The sequence below is a fragment of the Enhydra lutris genome, unplaced genomic scaffold (genome assembly GCF_002288905.1).
Source record: "Enhydra lutris kenyoni isolate GAN:26980312 unplaced genomic scaffold, ASM228890v2 scaffoldscaffold4, whole genome shotgun sequence".
NCBI classification, from domain to species: Eukaryota; Metazoa; Chordata; class Mammalia; order Carnivora; family Mustelidae; genus Enhydra; species Enhydra lutris.
Window position 1 is genome coordinate 3,069,731 of NW_019154088.1, and position 24,189 is coordinate 3,093,919.

The window sequence follows — 24,189 nt, forward strand, 5'->3', positions numbered from 1 at the left end:
TTATTTGACAGATCACAAGTAGGCAGAGAGGCAGGCAGAGAGAGACAGGAGGAGGAGGCAGGCTCCCTGCTGAGCAGAGAGCCCGATGCGGGACTCGATCCCAGGACCCTGAGATCATGACCTGAGCCGAAGGCAGAGGCTTTAACCACTGAGCCACCCAGGCGCCCGAGGCAAATTCTTCTTAAACTTCTCTCAAATAGTCAGAAATCATTTCCCAATTTTCCTCTACCTTACTGTACTGACAGTTCCAGATGTATACCTTTCTTTGCATTAAAATCACTCATGATATACTGTTGGGGAATTCTTAACAGCCAATTTCTCATGATGGCGAGGTCATGCCCCACTTGGATCCATCATTTGCAGTCCTCAGGCTCTTCCAATCAATATTCTAATCATGCAGAGAAAACTGCCAAGTGCTGGTGTATCACAGCCCTTCTTAACTGAACTCTAGCCGGGCAATATTCGGGGAAAAAGGGTCATTATGAGGCTCACTTATGCTCTCAGGGCTGAAGTGGGCTCTCAAGAGGGAATGCTGAGAGGGCATTTTCTGCCTGGGCAGACGGCTCAAGAGATGAGCTATCCAGGCTGAATTACAAGGACACTCAACACATTGATAAGGACCTTTTTGACGTGATTTGCAAACACTTCTTAATTAATCTCCACAAGTCGTCTGTTGGGACTGGGGAATCATTTTATTCCTACTGTGAAAATGAAAAATTTAACATGGGGAAGATCCAGTCCAAACCTCTCTGGGGAAGACTAAAACCCAGAGCTTCTTGATTCCTGACAGAAAGGGAATAACAACAGACTCAAGGTGGTGGGTTAGCTCTGGTGTAACAGAAGAGGGCTAAACACCACCTGCCTTTTTAAAGCCTTCCACACGTTGCTGACAGAGTTAAAAAATCTGTCATTTTCTGACAATTCAGCTTTGTTCTGATGTCTTCTGAAACTAAGGCAACACCTTGATGCCCTCATTTCCCCCTCTATTTTCAAACATCTTATCATAGAAGGGCATTTCCAATTTGAAACTACTGGGCTCAAGATCAAAAATCTGGTTAAAGCTGTGGTAGGAGTAACTTTTTAAACATTCTGACCTTGCTGTAAAGTGCTAGAATGTGAGATGATAACCTATAGCAGTCACTAGCATTCGATTACTCTTTTCAGCTGCAACATTACGCATGAGTATGGTAAGTCCCGTATCTTTATTCTCTAACTTGAAAGGTGCATTGACTTTGCCTGGCTCCAAGAATTAGGGTATGTTGAACCAACTTTGATGCTCTTACTTCCACGGGAAAAATAAACTACTGAGAAAACTGATTACTGTTCAATGGCTCTCCATAAATACAAGTAAAAACAAATGGCCAGATACACTTTTATCATAAAGTCTTTCTTCCACCTGTATGGAGAGATGCTTTGGGGAGAAAGAGTACCAGCATCACCTTCTCGCAAAATAATCTCTTCTAAGACCAAAGTTGCCGAGGCTTATACACTTCTAACTAGTAATCATAAATATAAAGGAAAAGTCAGTGGGAGAAGGAGAATGCACAGCCAGATCCTGCATGCCTACAGTACCCTAAAAGTGGGCTCTGAAGGATTAAAAGGTATTGTCAGGAACGCCCCTGTCATCAGAAAGCAAGACAGAAAAGAATCCATACCCATGTCAGGGAATGAGATTCAGGGGAACTAAAATCTGGCTGCATAGCAAGACATGAAGCGGGAGCTGGGAAGCAGCAGCAAATGTCAATATATACAGCTCAAGACAGACTGGATGGCTGAGGGCTGAATGCATACGGAAAAGCCCACCTTCTTCAACGCTACTTCCTGAGCACGTAGGATGTACATTCCAGAGTGTCTGCATAAAAGAGGCGTCCACTTGTACGTTCCCGTTTGACACGGAGAGATGCTGCAGCAGAAACAGAAGTGAGACATTCTTTAAATCACCAGGCCAGTCCTGACAGAAGGAGCTCAACCTAGAATCTCAAGGATTGAATTAAAGAGTCTCCCTGTCATCAAGCTCTTTCTACACAGCCCGTGGGAGATTGCTCCACCCATTCTAGAAGCAGCTTCAAAGTGGGACACTTTATTCAGGGAAGAAGTTTCCAGCCACAGAGGTGGCAGACGACTGTTGACTCCTTCCCCTCAGCTGGATCCCTGATTCAACAGGAAGTCATAAAATGTCTCATCCCGTTAGAAGGGAACTCACAAATGGCAAAAATGGCTCCGGCATTTGGTGTAGGTAAAATAAATTGCCCGCAGGATTGGTGCTGAGAAGCTTAAAAACTTTTGACACTTCTCTGATATTTGGACACCCGAGGGCTTGATGTCAGTGATGCCCAGTACCCTATCCCAAGATGCAAAGATCTTACCTGCATCTCTCAAGCCCTGTGACATGCCATTTGCCGAAACATTTTAAATTCTCCATTTCTCCCATATCAGTTTATTTCCCTATATCCTGTTCTTTCTGGCTTGTTCTTTGCCGAACAAGAGCTAAACCGTGTGGGAAATTCACAGTAGCAGAAGCTAATGTAGAAGTGGTTTTCTCAGGAAGGGCCTGGAGCATTTTAGCAGAGTTGCTGGGCACAGTACCTTCATATGAAAGGACAACTAACAGTTAAATTCCGGCCCCATGATAATGGGGCAGGGGAGAGAACTGAACCACCTACCTCTCCCCTATACTGTGCAAAGGATTCTTATCCTATCCAACTGACTGTGGCACAGTTCGCCTCAACCATGAGTTCCTAAAGGAAAAATCTGAAAGCGAAAAGATGCCTCTTAGGAGGTACTTACAAGGTATCTTTCAGAGGACACGCTGACAAGAATGAGGTCATCACCAATTCGAACTTTCTCTCCTTCGGATCTCTGTTTGGAAGCCGGATGTATGGTCCACCAACAGGCTTCTCCTACACAAATGCTCCTTGAGTTAGTCATTGCTTCATGGAAATCAGTGTCCCTAATTCTGTGCCTCATTCTCCCTCTCCTGGTAACAATCCCTCCAGTGCGCAGGCGCACGCATACCTACACTCCAGACCTCAGTCTCTAATTAGCCCCATATCCACTTGACTACATCCATCACTTTTGTCCTCTCTGGCAACAGAAAGACAGTGTTTGGGGGAGAGTATTGGAGGTCAGAAACTATAGAAGCCTTTGAATATTTTTAAGACATAGAGAAAAATTCATTCTTCAAAGGCACTTACAAATCTTTAATTGACTTTGCTGGTCTACTGACTACTTACATACTTTTATCCATGCCACACTCTCCAAGAAATTCTATTAAAACGTAAGTAATTCTACTAAAAAAAAATCAGATTTTCAAAAGGCCTAAATCTACAAAGACTAGGACAGCAGGTGGAAAGTTGATAGCAAAGAAGAGAAATGGACAATTTGGAAAAAGGAAAGCAGATAGATGCTTTCAGTGAAGAGAAAGCTAAAACCCAAGTCTTTATGAAAGTAAGAAAATGGAGGAGAAGTTCTCAAGAAATAAGGCGATCCCTGCTGCATGTTTCACAGGAAATCTCTGGAATTGGAGGTAAGTTACTTAAAAAGGTAGCAGCAGAAGATGAAGTTGAAAACAGAATTGACTAAAAGCTATTAAGGAAATTTTATCTCCTGGCATCCTTTCCTGTACCCTGCACGGCTAGATGACTCCTTCTCCTCTACCCTACAGAAGATTAGGAGTTACATCTGTGGAATGACCAACCATAAAAGTTCTGGTTTTGTAATACCAACAACTGTCAAACAAGGAACTGAAAAGTACTGCAAAAAATAGAGAATCATTAAAATTTTATGTCCTTGTAAGTAAAATCCCAGCTCTTTCCCTCTGCCTCTATGCCTCATACACTAGCTAGGATGTTAAATCTCCTCCTCCCTCACATTTAAGGATTCCTCTTTAGGGAAGCCAAACTACCCAAGATAAAATATACTTCTGTCCAGGTATCTCCAGTGAAATGCCTAGTCCTTGCCAGGTTAGCCAAAAGTGAGGCTTAACAGATGGCAAGCCACGTCCACGCACTCAGGGTTTCTGGTCAACTTTTACTGACTTGATTTAAAAATGAAAGAAGACCAAGGATCACCTGATATCCAAGCCACGTCACTAACACGAACGGCAAGAACAAAACAGTGGGGAAAGAGACTTGGAGAAAGTAAAGATTATGAAGAGCCAAAGAAAACTTTTAAAAAGTCATATAATTTATAATTGCAGAGAGATAAGAAAAAGTTACATTCATAAAGCAGCAAAGAAAATACTCATGAATGATTACTTTGGAGAAAAAGTCTTCAATCCTGAAAGAGAAAGAAAGAAACAAAAGGGTTATAGGATAAAGTTGAAAAAAATCTCCCCAAAGAATGAAGAGAAGCAGATTAGAAATACGAGTGAAGAGAAAAATAGAAAACCAATCTAGAGGATTTCCAGAAAGCATGAGCAGAGAAAACAAAGTCAGGAATTAACAAAGAGATAGTATTAAACATTTGCCAAAGCTAGAAGACAAGAATTCAGATTGAAAAGGCCCACAGATTCCCTAGCACAGTGGAGAGAGACCCACACCAGGGTCCATTCTCATGAGCCTTGGAACAAGTAGGATCCATGCCCAGATGTATCACGTGGAATTTCAGACAGAAGGGCAAAAGAGAAGACCTAAGTAGTTCTGAGAAAATATAAGCATGCCTTACATAAAAGATCGGGAATCTGAATGTAGATGTCTCAATAGCCAGCCATAAGCTAGAAGAAAAGAAAACCTTCACGATGCAGCGGACAAAATATATTTCCAATGTAGAATACCATGAATTACTTGTGAAGCTGGAATTAAGGAACTTTTAGATGACAATTTACCTACCTTTGATCTTTTCTGTAAAAGCTACTAGATAATGGGGCTCCACCAAAGTGACGTGGTAAACCAATGAGGGGGGGTAAAAAACAAACAAACATGAGATCTGGGAAACATGGAATCTAGAAGAGAGACAAGGAAATTTTCTGGATGATGGTGGATGTTTCAAGAAGAGGACACTAACAGAACAGGTGATATGAATGAATCTGATCACGGGAAAGTTTCAGTTCTACAGGGCAGTTTGAAATGAATGACTGGATCACAGAAAATCCAGTGAACAATTTTTTTTTTTCCCAACTCTCAAAAAGTCTCAAGTCATTTTACCTATGTAAAAAGAATGAACATATGGGATTTTCCTGGTTATGTGCTCTAAGACAGACCCCCGGTTTACATCTCAAGGCCAACTCACAATGGTGAGTGTGACACTTCGCACATTTTATAAATTGTCAGCCAAGATTGTCAACACCTTAGAGGAAATTATATTTTAAGAATAACACTTAAGCTGAAAACACATCAACCTCAAATCCAATGCAAATAAAATCTTATTTTAAGGGAAAAAACTTAATGGGTGGAGGCAAGCCCACTCTCCTGCTTTGTACAAAAATGAGAAGAGGAGAGACAGAGGTTCTCCTCAGGAATCCTCAGACATCCCCAATACACAATGCAGAGATGGCAGGTGCCCATGGTTTAATCTCTTGTGTTTTGTTTTTGTCTTTGTTTTTTTTTTTTTTTCCTCTAGATCCTCTGTAAAATCAGACAATTTGAATCATCCCCTTATGAACTGACAGTTTTGGAACAACATGTTCCAAAGTTGTCCTTTGACTACCAAACAATGGAATTTCCCTTCTTATTTGGGGAAAATGTCATGATAGTAAAGATTGTGTTCAAATTAGAATCGTTCTATAGTGTGACCTAGGATGTTTTCTCTGGCCTCTCTTTTTCCCTGTCCATTTTCCAAGTCTGGGTTTTCTACTTTCGAGCAGGTTCTACCCATCGTTCACCCAGTAAACTCTCATACTGCTTGAGTGAACCTGAATTAGTTTCTGCCATTTGCAGCCAAGAATCCCGACTTATAGGCCAACCTGTAAATGGAGCAGAAATTCCATACACTTGCCTTTGATGGATGGTCAGATTACCTATGAATGTTTCCAGCCACAGAGAGCACCCTATACCCCAAGGCCAGCTGTTAGGTGTGTGGGATAATTGCAGCTATTGCAACATGGTTTTCTTCATTGAGATGAAGTATGCCTCCTTTCAACTTCTCACTACAGCTCCCTTGGTTTATGGAATAACCCACAGCAAGCCAGACCCTTCTTTGATACTGTAACTGAGTATGTATAGTTATACTGATCCTCTGTTCTTCATTTCTGGTTTCCAGGGAGAAGCTGCATCATCCTGGTCGCCACCTCTCTCAGGATCCACCTCCTGTCAATATTTTTGACTGAACTCAAAACAAAACACACAAAAAAGCCAGTGTCTCCCAAGTATAGGACTGTGGTGAAGGCATTATGTTCTCTTTCATTCTTAGTTCCTATGTCCCTATCACACATTGTTTCCTTCTTATTCGCCTAAATTTTATCAAACCTGTTTCTTGACCCCACCAGTTGGTTGGTTTGGAATCCCAAATGAGGAACATATTCAGTATCCTTAAGCCCTTAGCACAAGACCCCAGTGAGCAGGAGATCTGGGAATGTTGACTTACCTGTGGCATTTTCCCGTAGACCTACATCAAAGGCAAGTTTATCTGTCTGGGATCTTGATGTGGTCAAACATGTTAGATACTGTGGAACAAGAGCAGATGCTAGTGAAGTCATGCTCTTCTACTGGGTCTTGGCATCTCTCCACTAGCTGGCTTCCAGTTTTCAATTCTGACATTGAATTACTGTAGAAAGGGCTTGTTTGCTGTAGTCAAAGGTATATAACACTTCCAAAATATACTTTTGTAGTATATTTAAAATCTCAAAGATGTTCTTATGTGATGACCCAGTGATTTAACTTCTGGGACCATACACTACAGAAATATGTTTGAAATTAGTATTTCAAACATATTCAATCATATGCTTTATGAATTCAAAATATGCTTTATGAGTTCAAAAATACTGAGGAACTCTTATATTGGAGACAATATAAATGGAACATATACAACTAACAATAATGGAAAGGCTGATAAACTTTGGTACTTCATTTTATGAAATATGTTATCATTAAGAGTTTTTATCATGAGTGTGTAATAGCATGGAACATATACAACATAGTACAGGTAACAGGTATGCAGGTATGCAAAATTTAAATACCTGGCAACTAGGCTAAAAGGAATTACGCCAAACTGATAACTGAAGTTCTCTTTGGACAGTGAGAGATACCATGATGATTCCCCCACTTCTACCAAGTTTGTTTTTCAAACTTTCTATGAGCTGTGGAACTTCTCAGTATCTATGCTTTTTATTTTCAACTATAAAAATACATGTGCATGTAAAACTTAACAATGATGTTTAAAATAACTTAATAATGGGGAGAAAAACCCCCTAGCCCATTCCTTGCCTCCTTTACTGACAGGCACAGCGGCTGATCTTGGAATTAGACCAGTTGGCAGATATGCGCTTAGAAAGTATTTTCTGAGTTATTCTTCTACTTCTCTGCAACAGGAAAATGGAGAATCACCCCACTGTCCACAGTCCTATGTCACCAGTTTCATTATCAGAGCTGCTCTTAAAAAGAACTAGCTAGTATAGAGTTTATCTTAACCATAAGTTGGATTTTTTTGGGGGGGGGAGGGTCAGGACAGTAAATCTAATAATAAATAGCATAATCCTTCAGATCTCTACCATGCTGTTTGCCTGAGTTTTCAAAGCCATGAGAAATATGCTGTTTGAGGGCCGGGTCTATTTATGTAGGAAAAAACAAATATGAAGGTTTGATTTACCCTATGGATAAGCACCAGGTTCCAAAAGATACACGCTCACTTCTCGATTCTAGACATCATCAAGATACAGAGTTTCCCGCTCCCTAAATGACCCCATCTCCCACTCCAATAACCTTCCATTTGGTCACCTTTGTTCTCTGTCCTTTGCTACGAAAGACTACAATAGACGAATGTTGAGGCTGAAAAGGTCAACTTCTTACCAGTGCTCAGGGAAAAAAAATGCTGCAATAAATAAATTATTTAAGAGGCAGCTGCGGCTGCCACTGCCGGTGTGACAGTTCAAGCTCTGAGATGAACTTTGCAGCATACTGCAGGTGTACACGTGTGAAAATGAAGTCTGGAACTGATGTAACATTTTCCACTAGGGCCAGACAAAGACGACAAGCCTTCCTCACACACTGAGAGCAAGTGACGATGACAGATGCAGGGACAGGAGCAAACACGATGAGAGCTGACATGTATCATATTTGATTGGGATCACGATTATCCTCCTTAAGATGCCCTGCCCTATATCTGTTTTACGAATTGCATTGACTTAAAACTTGAACAATTTTTTATCAGCTTACATTGAGTTATCCCCATTTTGGTTGATTCCGTTTCTAGAGCCCTAACTGGTTACAGCCTGATGAGCTTTCTGGGACTGTTCTGCTCCATGTCTTCCTACTGCCTCTGGATTCAGGTAATACCTTCAAACGACTCCAGGACTGAAGGCAATGGATACAATCCCATTCCCTGCAGCTAGTCAAAAAGTGGAAATTTCACAAAAATCTCATCTGATTGATTTTTCTTCTATCCTGGCTATCCTTATATGCTCAAGAACTCCATCATTTTACAATTTATTTCTTCATCAAGTCAACAAATACGTATTGAGCATCTAGTATGACAAGGCACGGTCCTTAGTGAAGTTAGGTTTAGTGAAATTAAAAAAAAAAAAGACAGGGTCTTCTGCCTCGTGGAGTGAGGAGGAGGGTAGTCAGACATTAAGCAAATACATAACTGCAAAATGAGATAAGTTATATGAAGGAAATGCAAAGACAGCGTGTTCTACTTATTTACATTCCAAATTATTTCTGCTGTTAATATAATCTACAGGCTTGCTCGTTTCCTCTGCCTTATCCCTTCCTTTTCCTTGTCCTCGAATGGTGAAAGCAGACATCCGATGTGCTTACCATTCCGCTGAAGGAGTGCCGCAGGAGAATCGCGTGGCCATATAGCAGGGTCCTGTGGCCACCCCCTTGTGCTGCCTGTGGGGAAGGACAAGGAAAAATGTCAGCACCAGCTGCTGGTGGCCCCTCTGAGAGCAAAGCATGACAAGAATTCTGGAAGACAGACTACAAAGAAAAGAGCCACGGCAAAGCTCCCAAAGAATTCACTCTAGAAGTGAGTGGCCAGCCTACAGGCATGGGGGAGATGCGTGACCACAGCCATGCAACATCCCTGGGAGAGGGTGTGTGAGGCCAAATCTCCTTTTGGAAATGTCCCCTGCCTGGGATCAGCAGAAACCCCAAGCTATTCTACCAGAGAAGCATATAAATGAGATATGTACTGCTTACCTTCCTTTGAAACTTCTCAGAAGCATTCAGAGTGAGAGAGAGAAACAAATGTGATGTCACTCTAGCCTAGCGACAGAAAAGCAGCTTGGGGGACAGGCATACGGTCACATTCTGTACCCTGCGGTCTTTCCCCTTCAAGGCACTTGGCTTTCTACCCAATCAGTTAAATGGGTCCTATTCACCAGGTCTCACCATTCCAGCTGGCTCTGAAACCCAGGACTTTCAACGGGCAACCAGTAATGCAGAAATAGGTCCATCAGTTGAGGTACCACCTGGTTCCTTCTCTGCCTCCCCGGGCAACCCCACTTGGGCTGTTCACTCAGTGGGAGCCAACCAGCAAGAGATGCTCAAGAGGAGAGGCAGCCCACCAGAAGGCCACTGTGTCTGCTGCTCTTCCCCGGAGTCAGAGTCACACGTTGCTATCTGAACTGAATAGCACATGATCAGAGATGAAGCTGTTACTATGGAAAAAACTGAAATCTAGAAGAAATCCTACAATTTTGGGGCATCAACCTTTTCAACCTTTTACTGAAATCTCTTCCTATCCTATCTTTCCTATCCTATTCCTATTCCTACCCGCTCAGAGGCAGTCAAATAGTTTTGATCACACACCCCTTTTAGGAAAAAAATATTTGAGCACAGGACCCCATCCCTAATGCATAAAAACATTTGAGCAGAGGACCCCATCCTTAGCACACAAAAAAGCATCCAAACACTGAGATGAAAATGAATCCTAAAGAGAAATTCTAACACTTGCCTTCTATATGCCAAGGGCACCTCTTATGGCCCTTATTTTATTTAGACCCACGTACCAGCAGCCCCAGAGGTGGTCTGAGGTTCTGCTCCTCTCCTGTGCCTACCCTCCCTCAGAGCAATGAGCAACAAAGGGAAAAGCGGGGGTATGGAGAGAAGGTGTAGGTCTGAATAATAAGGTCTAGAGTCATTTTATTTCAACTCTATTTGGATTAAAAGAATCACTCTGTCAAAGAGATAATCTTTTCATGTCATACTAGGAGGCTAAAGAAAAGAAAAATGATAGACGTGGTATCATGTTTTTTGAAAAGCAGATAACCATATATAAATGGGGCTGTACTCTCCTCAGAGCTTGGAGAGATTTAAGGGCTTCCCAGGCTTCAATACGATGGAGGAATTAAATGTTCTTTGTGCTATTTCCGAATTTCTTGAAATCATTCGAAGTAACTTCAGTTGCTGTATTAACAAATGTGTCAATGGCTATGTTAAAATTAGTCACACCAAATAATTTGTACATCCTGTCATTCTGATATTTTCCCAGCACACCTGCAATATTAGAAGCTAATTGATAGCACATGATGACTTAGGCGTGGGTGTGTGCTCCCAAAACGGTCCCGTGTCTCCAGCTAAACTACTGACTAAGCAATATGTCCTGGTGTTAACCATGGGTCATACCCCCATCTTTGTTCCCATCAACTCAATGAGTAATCTTAAAAAGAGTCCAGCATCGCTGACCACAGAAAGTGGCACGGGAGAGGTCCGTGCTCCTCCTCTTCTCTGGCACTGCTGGAAACCTCTCCTGGCCCTCGTGTCCTTTATTATAGTGTCAAGAGAAAAGCAGAGAGAAAAAGTCCAGGTGCCCCACTGGGACTGAATGCGACAGCACTGTGCCGCACCCAGGAGGCTTCCCAGCCTGACTCCTCCTTCCACTAGGGCAACCATCTCTCTGCGGGTGGATGTCTGCTGGTTACAACCTAAGCCTCTGGATGTTGCTCCACAGTACTTGCTTTGCTAGGGCCTGGGGTGGAGCCTGGGAATTAGCATTTCTAACAAGTTCCTGGGGACACAACACTGATGTTCCTGGTCCTGTGATGACATCCTGAGAACCACTGCTTAAGGAATGATCAAGCTTCAGTGCCTGGAAGAGGAAAGGAGCTTTTCCTGCAGAAGCTTTGCTATTCATCATTCTGGGAGAGCTACTCTGGGCACAGGCTATACGTAGGCGATTTACGTAACATCGTAGCTCGTCCTCCTAAGTTTCCTTAGTAGGAATAATTTCTCCCATTTATAAGGTGAGGAGTTTGAAGTTCAAAAAGGGTAAGTATCTTGCCGTCTATCATAGGGCTGGATGTGGTGGGGGGGTGGGGAGTGAACTCACAGTTCATTGTAGAACTTGAGCTCATTTCGCTCTGGTTTCTGTAATACCTTCATTTGCTGGCTGTGTACAAAACCAGTGTACAAAGTAACCAGGGAAGCAGGAGAGGGACATATTTCCTCAGCTCCTAAATGAAGGTGAACTGATATGGCTGGGATTTAGTGAACACTAAGCATCCAGCAGACACAGAACCATGCCAAGTGTGCTATGTGCATGATCTCACTTTATATTTGCCATTAATGCTGTGATATAACTAGAGTAATTATCTCCATTTTATGGCAATGCAAACTGAGGTTTCAAGAGGTTACATAACTTGCTCAAAGTCATACAGGTTCTAAGGGCAGAGTAGGGATTTAACCATATGCTACGTTGTCTCCTTCTCGGTAGTCTGGTCTACCAGAAAGTCTACAAAGACTTTTGTATTATAAAAAAAAAAATGTTACAAATAGGAAACAATCTGCCTATTAACACAGATGAAAACAAGGAGCACGGGAATAGACCAGGAAAGTAAAAAGGGCATTGAGAAATAGCTTTATCAATAAGGTAGACGGTGACGGGTCCGAGTGTTGACCGTCAGTGAGAGTTGGGAGGAGGAACCCATGTGAGCAAAGGCCTGGAGGTGGAGAGTACAAAGCCCACGTGGGGACTAGTCAATGATTCACTGACTAGCACTGGGGTCAGCTGCAAGGAGAGGCAACATCTAGAAAAAAGTTAGGGCACAGACGTGGGGCAGTCAGAATATGGAGGACGATGACTGACCGTTCCACAACTACCAGGACACTGGTGTAGGGTTTTATTTGTCTGTTTGTTTTTCTTAGTAGTGTAGGTTTTTAGAAGGAGAGTGTCGCAGGTCCAAAATGCACTTTTGGAGGTAACCCTGACAGCACAATGGTGGAAGAACTGCAGGCGTCAAACCCCATGGACAAAAAAGATCATTCTTTCATTTTGTTTCCACGACAACAGGAGAGTGTGGACCAAAACCTTGGTGTCATCCTTGACTCCTTCCTCCCGCTCAGGCTCTATATCTTCGAAATGCATTCTACACCGAGTATTCAGTACCCTGCCGCTGCCAGGCTGGTTCAGCCTACTGCCCGTTTTACCTGGATGGCAGTAATGGCCTCCTAACTCTGCTACCTGCTGCACCCCTACTTCCCACTCCCTCTTGTAGTCAGAACCAACATGGCAGCCACAGCCATCATTTTACGGCTGTTAGTTACATCATGTTACTTTCTTGTTCAGCTCTCCCCCTACCCCCCTGCCACCCACCATGGCTCCCTTTTGCACTTAGACGTGCAATGTCGTCGCCATGGCCTCCAAGACCCTGCATCAGGACTTGGCAAATGTTCTCTGTAAAAGACCAGACAGTAAAGATTTTAGGCTTTACAGGGCACACGTGGTCTCTGTCATATAGTCTTTTTTATTTCAACCAACTTTTTCAAAACTTAAAAACCATTCTTATCTAGAGAGCTGTCCATAAATAAGCCACAGCCTGGATATGGCCCCAGGCATTGGTCGCTGATCTCTGTTGTCCCTGATCTAGTTCCAGCTCTGACGTCATCACTTACCATGAGTGTGAGCCCCGTCACCACCTCTGCTCCTGCCACTTGGGCCTCCCTCTGTTATTCAGACTAGGCTGCTCCCTTGTAGAACAGGACCCCGGTGCATGTGTTCCCTTCCACCTAGAATGCTCTTCCCTCCAATATCCTCATGGCTTAGGGCCAGTCTCCTTTCAGTTCTGTGCTTACGTATCTCATTACAGAAACCTTCTCTGATCACTCCTTCTGAAAGAAAAATCACCCTTACTCTGTCATAATTTGCTGCTGTCTTATTTCTTGAGGCATTTAGTATTAACTGACATGAATTCATGTTATTTTTGATATCTTCTGCCACACCCAAGGATATGAGGTCCGTTTGTCTGTTGTGTTCTCTGCCATATCAACATCACTTTTATCAGTGCCTGGCAAAGAGGATGCACTCACATTCATATTTCCTGGATGAATAAAAAATAATTATACAAAGTGATCCTTTTGTCTCCTTTTTACAGATGGGAAAAGAAAAACTGTCCCATACTCAGCTTGTAAGCAGTGAGCCTGGATCTGAACCTGTACCACAAATTCTACTAACTCTTTCCATAGTTTGACTCTAATTCTGGAATAACATTCCGGGAAAGATGTGATATGCTATACAGATGACTGCGTAGGCCTGTTCACAGGGAATCCAGACCTCAAGACTGTGAGGCTTCATGGGGATGGCAGTCCTGTCCCTCCACAAGTGACCTCCACAGGCACCACTGGCAGGAGGAGATTCTAAGGTACTACCTCAAAGGATGGAAGTGGGGCAGGGCAAAGCTGGTAAAAGCACCTGGTGCCAGGTTCAGAGGAATCATGTTCCACCAGATCATTAATTCCATCATGTTGACTGTAATTTTAAAATGAATTCCATCACTGACATTTCTTTTGGTGGTTATCAGAAGACAGTGCCTCCCCGAAAGGGAAACATGCTGTGGCAACAGACAAAGGGTAACAGTGTTTCTCTCCAGCCTACATAAGTATTTCAAGACTGTTAGACCTCTGAGCTACCTTCTTTTATAATCTGGAATCCCAATTCCTCTTCGGGGGTCCCAGGCTCTGAGAAGGCTCCTTGGTGAATGTAACACACCCCATTAAATGCCTCAGAGGCCACCTTCCTGGGAGAGCCTGGAGGGCATGAAATCATTGGCTGGATGTGTCTTGTAAGCACATGCTTTCATCTTCCTTTCCTTCCCTACCGCACTTCTGTTCTGTTCTTTTAGTCTATCAAAGAAAGAAAGAAGCCTTTCTAGAAGGTCACAAAGCAATATTTCCTCAACATGCTAGAGGCCCTTTTACGTTGCTCAGGAGGACTGCATTTCTTCTGATACAAGTGACAACTGATAAGGAGGCCATATAAGTAAAAACCAAAACCAAAACAAAATAGAACAAAACAAAACACCCCAGTAACACCTAATGGTATAAACAAAGGCAGGTAACTCACTCTTTTCACTTAGAAAACAGAATCAAAGATTCTATCCGCGACTGATAAATATTCAGTTTTTAGGAACTTACTTAGATGGGTTAAACCTTCAGAATGAAACCACAAACCTTTATTCTATAAAATACAATTTGATTTGTGAAATAGAGAGGTGTACTCTGATACAGAATAAGAATACCAATATTTTTAAATGCTTTTTCTTCCAAATTTAACTTACAGATTTAAGGCAGTTTTAATGAAAATTCCAAAAGAGTATTTTGGAATTCAACAAAATTGCTATAAAATTCACCTGGAAATATGAACATTAGGAAATTTTTATTCAGAAAGGGAACTAAGTTTTAGTGAATATTATGAAGTAAAATTAATCTGTTCATTCTGGTACTGGTTCAAAAAGAAGAATGTAGCACGATATAGGCAGCCCATAAACAAATATAAATATAGCATGTGATAAAGCAGATTTTTAGTACAATGGTGGGGAGAAGGCAGGATTATTAAGCAAATGTCACTAGAATAGGTGGACAGCAAATCAAAAAGCATTCGGGAAGATCCACAGGAAATAGAAAAGATTCTGGATGGATAACAGAATCAACTATTTCATTTTAAAATTAAATTCTAGAACAACTAGCATGTAATAGAATGGTCCCACATTCTTTACATACCTAATATTTATCCATGCTTTGAAGTAACAGATGCACTCCAAGAAAACAATAACCAGATCAGATTGTAGCAAGATCACTGAACTTCAGAGCACTGGAAACAACAGTTAATAAATTACAGAATACTTTGCATCACTGTGACACAGGGGTTTCCATCTTGTTGAAATGTAAGAAACAAACTAAGCCTCAAGTAAAGAAATAGGCGAAGGATATGAATAAAGGATTCCTAGCAGGAATGAAATTAAAACATATGGAGGGGATTTTTATCTCTTCTCGTAATGAAATGAATGACAACTAAAGCAATTTTTATACATCATTTTACATCAACTAAATCTGCAAAAGAACAGGAAAAAAAAAAAAAAACAACCAATGCTGTCAGAGCTGCAATTTAGCTGGTGTGATCCCCCACACAGTGACACTGAGTGCAACTCTTTGGCATGGCAATGTGGTAATATATTAAAGATCCGCAAAGATGTCCATGACCTTTGCTTTAGTAATTCCACTTCTGGAAGTAATTCGAGAAAAGCAAAAAAGTATGCACACTGTTGTGATGAGAGAATTATAATGGAGGCAAACGAAACACCTGGAAGGAGCCTAAATGTTCAAAAGAAAAATGCTGTTTAGGAATCATGGGCTTCTTCAGGATGTTCTATCCTGCAGCCATTAAAGAAGTCAATTACAGAGGCTACCAGAAACAGAGGAATGTGTTGCAACCTGTCACTGTGAAAAGGCAGAATGCAAAATGCCTTCAACTGTTATTTATATGCAAGAATGATAAAGCAACCTATAAAAAGGCAATAGACGTTTGGTTGATTGCAGAACCAAGGGAGAGTTTTCCAAATTTTCAACACTACCATTAGGTCATTTCAATTAAAAAAAAAAAAAAATGCAAGCGTGTTGGGGACAACAACTGTGGAATGTGTTTAAAAAAGTGGAGTGCCCTAAAAGTGTTTTGTCTATTTGTTGACACTGCATTTGCTCAAGGATGTCATTAGTTTGTCAGAATCCTCAGTGAGTGACTTTCCCTGCCTGAAGCGCTGATGGCAAGGCATAGCAGTATGCCTTCATTTTGGCATTGATCCAGAGTATGGCTCTTTCCTGGTGATAAGTGAAACCCCAGGGAGCCAGTCTTTACCCAGGATAGCTCTGACCCCCTCCTAAGTTCCCTCAGGCCCTGCTCCACACTTCGGAGGAAAACAATCTCTTACTACAGAAACTCGCTCCTGCTGGAATCCCAAACACATGGTTCTTCTGTCTTTTGAGGACCCTTTACCATCGGTCCTATCCTTGTTCCTAGAGACTTGGTTTCTCCACTATTCAATGCTTTCAAGGTTGTCTCCCCAAGCTGCTAGACTCCAGAGGTCCACCTCCCCCTATTGCTACAGGCCAGCCCATTAGCCCTCTATGGTTAAACACCCAAGTCCACACCTTTTCAGAGGGTTGGGAAGATGGGACCATACTTTCCCAGCTCCAAGGGCAACAAAGGAACTGATAGGGCATTTTCCGAACAGGTCTTGATGATAAACTCCTGGTAGCAGGGATGATTTTTCTTCTTTAATGATGAATTACATAGGCCACTGAAATTTAGAAAGTGTAGACCAGGGATGGGAGGGCACATGCCCAGATTAGTTTGACTTGTGCTCTGAAGTCAGAATTAGGGAACAGGACAAAAATAAGCATATTTTAGTCATGTGAATTCCCTTACTTTGTGGGACATCCCCAAGGGCCTAATGCAAACAACTACACACTTTTCTTCACCACTTTTTCTGAATCAGGTACTCTACTCTTCAACGAGGTAACTGCCAAATTCAACTTTTCCTGGGCTCCCCCTTTTGGGATATAAAACACTATAGAAGCACAAGGGGCCATTCTTCTAATTTGACACCTGATTTTCTATTTGTAATAGGATGATTACTATGGACCTAAAACTCTTAGAGGAACCTGAACCAATGTCTACAGAGAGCCACACCTTCAGGACAGGATCACCTGAAGGTGTTTCTCCCGTAAGAAATCCTTCAAGAGAATCTGGGGCAACTCAACCAGGACAGTGCAGGACTTTAAGCTAAATGTACCTGAAAGGAGGCCACATTCTTGACATCGTTGATGGGCCTCTTGGGATATCATTAAAAATGGAAATAACAAAATAGAATTTTAAAGTTTAGAAAAGAGGAGGAAGGTGTGCCACCTGACAGCACCACTTCCCAAGTTCAGTGATCATGGCAGTCTCCCCAGTTGCCTTTCCAATACCACAGGCCCACATGTCAGAGGCTGTGAGGCACAACAGGACCCCTGAGAGAAAAGGCTGACTCAAGTTGGCTGAAGGCCTATGGTAGTCACTGTACCTTCTGCTACATGTTCTTGCAGCAAGGTAAGCAGGGGGATGGGACCCCACGGAGCTCCACCTCCTATACCCTCAATGCTTCCCCTCCCTTCACCTCCTATCACAGGACTGAAGAATGGAATGGCCCAAAAGCTATGCCTAAAAACAGGCTATTCTCTGTTCATTTTTTAAGTACAGAGGACACAAACAAAGCCAACACTCTATCCCCAACCACCTACCACCAATGCCAAATTTACCACTCCCACAGCTAATAATTCATTCAATTCAGCCAACCCACTCTCTTGAAAGCACCTCAAATTATTTGCCCTGGGTGAGAAGACTCTGGCCATCTCATTTTTGTTCAGGTCATAACTTCCTCAGCCACATAGAAGTATTTCAGGACAAAAGGATGAAAGGCCACAGCCTGATTTGAGAAACTAAATTCTGGGTCGTGAGCACCATCTATAACAAAAAGTTGCATAAACCGGGAGGTTTTCTGTTCCAGGAGAAAGCCCCTCCTACACTGATTTAGCCCAAATCTTACACAGATTTTAGGTAGTAAAATCTGAGAGATGGCTCAGATGAGCTGGGATTGAAAAGAAGCTTCGGTGGTAACCCAGAATTCATTCTTTCTTGGAAATGCTTAAATCCAGGAGAAAGAAGGGTCCTTGCACAGTGCAGACTTAAACCCTGAATGCATAGCTAAAGGCAACTGAGGCACCTCAAGTCTCTAAAAATAGATTTTTGATCCATGAGAATCTATGTAGACAGGTGCAAGCATCTGCCTTCCCCCCTCTCCTAATCCATGGAGTTTGGGGAACAAATCAAATTACTCTGTGAGGTTCCCACTAGGGCCAGGATTTCACAAACACTGATTTTTTCTTTTCAAAGATTTTATTTATTTGAGACCAAGAGCACAGAGGGAAAGGGGGGGGAGAAGCGAACCCCCTGCTGAGCAGAGACACCCCCCCTCCCCCCACCCCTCCGGATGTGGGGCTGACTGAGCCAACAGAGGCCCCACACAAACACTGATTCTGAAACAGGAAGATACGCATTCTCCATGGTGGGGAAAGAGTTGGCTCTTGGAATGCCTCCAAACTCAGCACAAGGTCATTCTAGAAACATCTGTGCTTCCCTTTGAACATAGATGTCCCAGAGAAACCAGACAGCCAGAATGGGAGCTCTAACACATGTTTCTTTTTATGGCATCTTTGAAGAGAACAAAATGACAGGAGATATTTGTCAGGTAGTAATGACAATTAGATTGATGGCAAGTATACTTCAGAAAGAGGTGAAGCAATTATTTTCTCCGAAGTCATGTTTGCCCCTTTGTCCCATAGCTAACTAACAGACTTCTAAGAATCTGACATTGCCCATTTCATTCATCACATAAAAGAACCCAAGCAGCCAGATTTGTTTCCCAATTACTGCTCTGGTTTTGATTTGAACCACCCATACTCATCATTCGTCAGGCCTTTGATGAAACGGTGGACCAGCAGCCTCACAGGGTCAAGACTAAGCACTCTGCCCAATCCTGGCCTTTCATCCAAGCTAACATACACTGAATATTTTCTACAGAGAGTTTAACATCTGAAAGGTCAGATTACCTTGACATGAAAAAATCAAACACTGTCTCTAATCTACTATTTCTCTAGGAGAAAAAAAAAATCCCTGTTCATTCTATGGCTAATAAAATAGGAGTAAGTTTTTATCATAAAACTGCCATTGAGTCCTACTGTGTGCAAGCACGTTTACTCATGTGGACTATGAAGCGGAAAATGATATTGATTCTATTTTGATCTTTGACCCGCCTTCCTTTCTCCTGCACTCCTTAACCTATTTTTTCTCTTTCCTGGATGTTCTTTCATTCCTCATACCGGTCCCAATTATGATCTTGCCGGACAGACATCAATTCATCCTCTTCTCTCTACATCCATACAACAAGCCCAGGGTCATTTATCTGAGCAAAACAAACACAGAGCCTGATCTTTCCTTGAAGTACACGAAGTGGCCTTGGGTGGAGAAGTTGATTCTGTATACCTATGGGCCCGTGTAAGGACAGGAAGCTAGGTGTCCCTAATACTTTCTATCTATTCTGCTCAATACAATAGCGATAATCATTATAATACAATAGCACAATCATTCTGAACATCTCATGGACTGATTCTAGACAAGTAGTCTTTGGCTCTCTATCAGAATCACTGGTAGAGCCTTAAAAAAAAAAAAAAAAAAAACCAAGCAAAACAAATCCTCTATAGCAGTAAAGCCTGGGCTAATTACCTAAGCTGCTCATTTGTAGGTCTGTGATGGGGCCTGGGTTCTCAGGTGGTTCCAATATACAGCCAGTCTGGAGAATCACCCCTCTGGGACTCCTCAGCCCCACTGGAGACCTCATCCAAGTCATCCGTAGGATACTTAGAGCCAGCAAGTACTTCTCTGTTCTCAGAGCTGTCCTTTTGGACCAGTGACTGATTTTACCTTTTAGCATTTCTCTAAAACCCCCATGATGCAAAGAACAAATATGGTTGCTTCCCCTTGTACTTGACAGCTGTTGTCAAACTAAAAATTGACTTTCTCTGCTTCTCTGTCCCTGAGCTCTGCTGGCATCTTTGTGACAGATGGAAAGACAAAATCCCTACTGTCACATATGTGTGGTGAGTCCCACCATGACGACCCCCAGACCCACTCCTCTTCACCATGTTGAAGGGAAGCTAGACTCTTCCTGAGCTGCCTTGTCCATATTCTGGACCTCCTTCTCCACCAGCCTGGACTCCACTGGGCCTGGGAAAAGATAGAGTTTATGGCAAAGAACAGAGCCGGTTAGGGTGAAGGTCTTTTACTTTTCTCTGTTACTAATGGGTCACTCCTCTCCCTAGCCAGTTATCCCTGCCGTTTTCACTCTGGTCCTGTGCTTTCTTAGGACCCCTGCCCTGAAGGCTACACTTCAGCACTCTGCATTTTTATTGACAACTTTTACAATTTACAATTTAATGATTTGCAATTTTTACAATTTAAAACGGACAATTTTTTCTACTTTTCTGTGTCTGCAAGGCTCCTGTCTCTTAAAGGTGTTCTGAATCCTCTAATCTTTAATCAGGGCTGTTCACATGGCTGCTTTCAAAGGCCCACCCTTCAGAGGCCTCGCTTAGGTCTCAGCGTTCCAGCTCCCACCCAGCTCTCTGTCAAAGAGAAAAATAACAGTGTTTTGTTTGTTTGTTTTTAAAAAAGAAGTCTTTTCTGCTGATCTGTGAATGGAAGCCAGGGAACGGGTAAGGCAAAGCACCATTGGATCTGTTTTTCTCCCCACTGTGCAGAGAGTAAATTCATCACCCTGACATTGGAAGGATAACCTACTAAGACTGACAGGAAAACCCAACTTCCCTTGAGCTGCAAGGGAAGCTTTGTTGAGTGAGGGAAATACTAAAATTAGCAACACTGATCTGTGAGAAGAGGAGGGGAGAAGCTCAGAAACATGGAGTACGGTTCACAATCCGAACCCCAAAATAAAACTAAACTTCAGTTGTGCTGATATTTGCCTCCTTCAATGGCTGGAGAAAAATCAGTCAATCCATCATTTCCCAGTGGGGTTGGTAGTTATCATTAATGTAATATGGTGACTTGGTACTGAAAATAACATTGCAAACAATGAATTAGCTAAAAAATAAAGAAAAGGATCTCATCTACAATAGCACCAAAAACAATAAAATACTTAGGAATAAATTTAACCAAGATGAAAGTTCTTTATACTGAGAAGTACATGGATTGGAAGAATATTGTTAAAATGTAAACAGACACATAGACCAGTGGAACAGAGTAGAGAGCCCAGATATGGACCCTCAACTCTACGATCAAATAATCTTCGACAAAACAGGAAAAAATATACAGTGGAAAAAAGACAGTCTCTTCAATAAATGGTGCTGGGAAAACTGGACAGCTATATGCAGAAGAATGAAACTCGACCATTCTCTTACACCATACACAAAGATAAACTCAAAATGGATAAAAGACCTCAACGTGAGACAGGAATCCATCAGAATCCTAAAGGAGAACATAGGCAGTAACCTCTTTGATATCAGCCACAGCAACTTCTTTCAAGATATGTCTCCAAAGGCAAAGGAAACAAAAGCGAAAATGAACTTTTGGGACTTCATCAAAATCAAAAGCTTCTGCACAGCAAAGGAAATAGTCAAGAAAACAAAGAGGCAAGCCACAGAATGGGAGAAGATATTTGCAAATGACAGTACAGACACAAGGTTGATATCCAGGATCTATAAAGAACTCCTCAAACTCAACACACACAAAACAGATAATCATATCAAAAAATGGGCAGAAGACGTGAACAGACACTTCTCCAATGAAGACATACAAATGGCTATCAGACACATGAAAAAATGTTCATCATCACTAGCCATCAGGGAGATTCAAATTAAAACCACATTGAGATACCACCTTACACCAGTTAGAATGGCCAAAATTAGCAAGACAGGAAACAACGTGTGTTGGAGGGGATGTGGAGAAAGGGGAACCCTCTTACATTGTTGGTGGGAATGCAAGTTGGTGCAGCCTCTTTGGAGAACAGTGTGGAGATTCCTCAAGAAATTAAAAATAGAGCTTCCCTATGACCCTGCAATTGCACTACTGGGTATTGACCCCAAAGATACAGATGTAGTGAAAAGAAGGGCCATCTGTACTCCAATGTTTATAGCAGCAATGGCCACGGTCGCCAAACTGTGGAAAGAACCAAGATGCCCTTCAACGGACGAATGGATAAGGAAGATGTGGTCCATATACACTATGGAGTATTATGCCTCCATCAGAAAGGATGAATACCCAACTTTTGTAGCAACATGGACGGGACTGGAAGAGATTATGCTGAGTGAAATAAGTCAAGCAGAGAAAGTCAATTATCATATGGTTTCACTTACTTGTGGAGCATAACAAATAACATGGAGGACAAGGGGAATTAGAGAGGAGAAGGGAGTTGGGGGAAATTGGAAGGGGAGGTGAACCATGAGAGACTATGGACTCTAAAAAACAATCTGAGGGGTTTGAAGGGGCAGGAGGTGGGAGGTTGGGGGAACAGGTAGTGGGTATTAGAGAGGGCACGGATTGCATGGAGCACTGGGTGTGGTGCAAAAACAAGGAATACTGTTATGCTGAAAATAAAAAAAAATTTAAAAAAGTCTATACTAGGTCATCTACAGATTCAATGTAATCCCTGTTGAGAGTCCAATGACATTTTTCACAGAAGTAGAAAAACCACCTAAAATGTATATGGGACCACAAAGACCCACAAAGCTAAAGCAATACTGGGAGAGGGAGAGAAGAACGAAGCAGCAGGCACCACACTTCATGATTTCAAGCTTTATTATAAAGATAAAGGGATCAAAACAGTATAGTACTGGTGTAAAAACAGAGGTACATAGACCAATGGAACAGAATCAAGAGCTCAGAAATAAACCCACGCATACACAGTCAACTAATATTTGTCAAGGGAGCCAAGAATACTTGATGGAGAAAACACAGTCTGTTCAACAAACAATGCTGGAGAAAGTAGATATTTAAATGTAAAAGAACAAAACTGACTCCTGGTTTACACCACTCACAAAAAATAACTTGAAATGGACTAAGGACCTGAATGTAAGACCTGAAACCATAAAACTCCTAGAAGAGAACACAGGGAAAATTCCTTGACATAGGTCTTATCAATGGATTTTTTTTAAGATGACATCTAAAGCCCAAACTACAAAATGAAATATAAACAAGTGGGACTGTGTGAAACCAAAAATTTGCACGGCAAAAGAAACGACAACAAAGTAAAAAGGCAACCTACAGAATGGAAGAAAATATTAACAAATCATGTATCTGATAAGGAATTAATATCCAATGTATAAAGAACTCAGACAACTCAATAACAAAAACCTTAAATAATCCAATTTAAAAAATAAGCAAAAGACCCAAATAGACATCTTTCTTAAAAAAGACATGAAAATGGCCAAGCGATACATGAAAAGTTGTTCAACATCACTGATCATCAGGGAATGCAAATTAAAACCACAAGAAGATGTCATCTCACATGTGTCAGAATGGCTATCATTCCCCTGATACCCCACAAAAAAACAAAACAAAACAAAACAAAAAACCTCCAAGGGACAACAAAGCTGGCGAGGATATAGAGAAAAAGGAAACTTCATGCACCATTGTTAGCAATGTAAATTGCTATAGCCACTGCGGAAAACAATCTGTAGGTTCCTCAAAAAATTCAAAATAGAACCACCATATGATCCACCAATGCCATCTCTGGGTATCTATCCAAAATAAATGAAATTACTATATGGAAGAGAGATCTGCACCCCCATGTTCATGCAACATTATTTATAATAGTCCAGACATGAAAACAATCTAAGTGTCCATCAACAGATGAATGGATAAAGAAGTTTGTGGTGTGTGTGTGTGTGTGTGCACGTGTATACACAGACGAACAAGTTGCCTGTGACTTGTTCTCCATGAAATGGAACCACAGTTGTTCAAGTTCATGTTTGTGACAGAATACGATAGGTCTGTGTATACACACATACACACACACGATGGAATACTATTCAGTCACAACCTCGAGGGTGTTATGCTAAGGGAAATAAGACAGAGAAAGACAAAACTGTATAATCTCACTTATGTATGGAATCTAAAAAGAGGCAAATTCATAGAAAAAGAGATCATATCTGTGGCTACCAGGAGTAGTAATTAAGTAAATGTGGTCAAAAGGGACAAACTTCTAGTTAT

The 24,189-nt window shown here is 41.8% G+C and overlaps 1 protein-coding gene across 1 annotated transcript in view; it reads right to left on the reverse strand.

Annotated features, from left to right (window-relative positions):
* Nucleotides 1-24,189, reverse strand: part of LOC111159558 (ryanodine receptor 3) — a 353,621-nt gene that overhangs the window by 281,633 nt on the left and 47,799 nt on the right. Inside the window, exons 3-6 of the mRNA XM_022522093.1 lie at nucleotides 8,913-8,987; nucleotides 6,523-6,601; nucleotides 2,788-2,900; nucleotides 1,804-1,903 (exon numbers count right to left, since the gene is read on the reverse strand). Of these exons, the coding sequence (XP_022377801.1) occupies nucleotides 1,804-1,903; nucleotides 2,788-2,900; nucleotides 6,523-6,601; nucleotides 8,913-8,987 (367 nt within the window). The remainder of the gene's footprint in view (nucleotides 1-1,803; nucleotides 1,904-2,787; nucleotides 2,901-6,522; nucleotides 6,602-8,912; nucleotides 8,988-24,189) is intronic.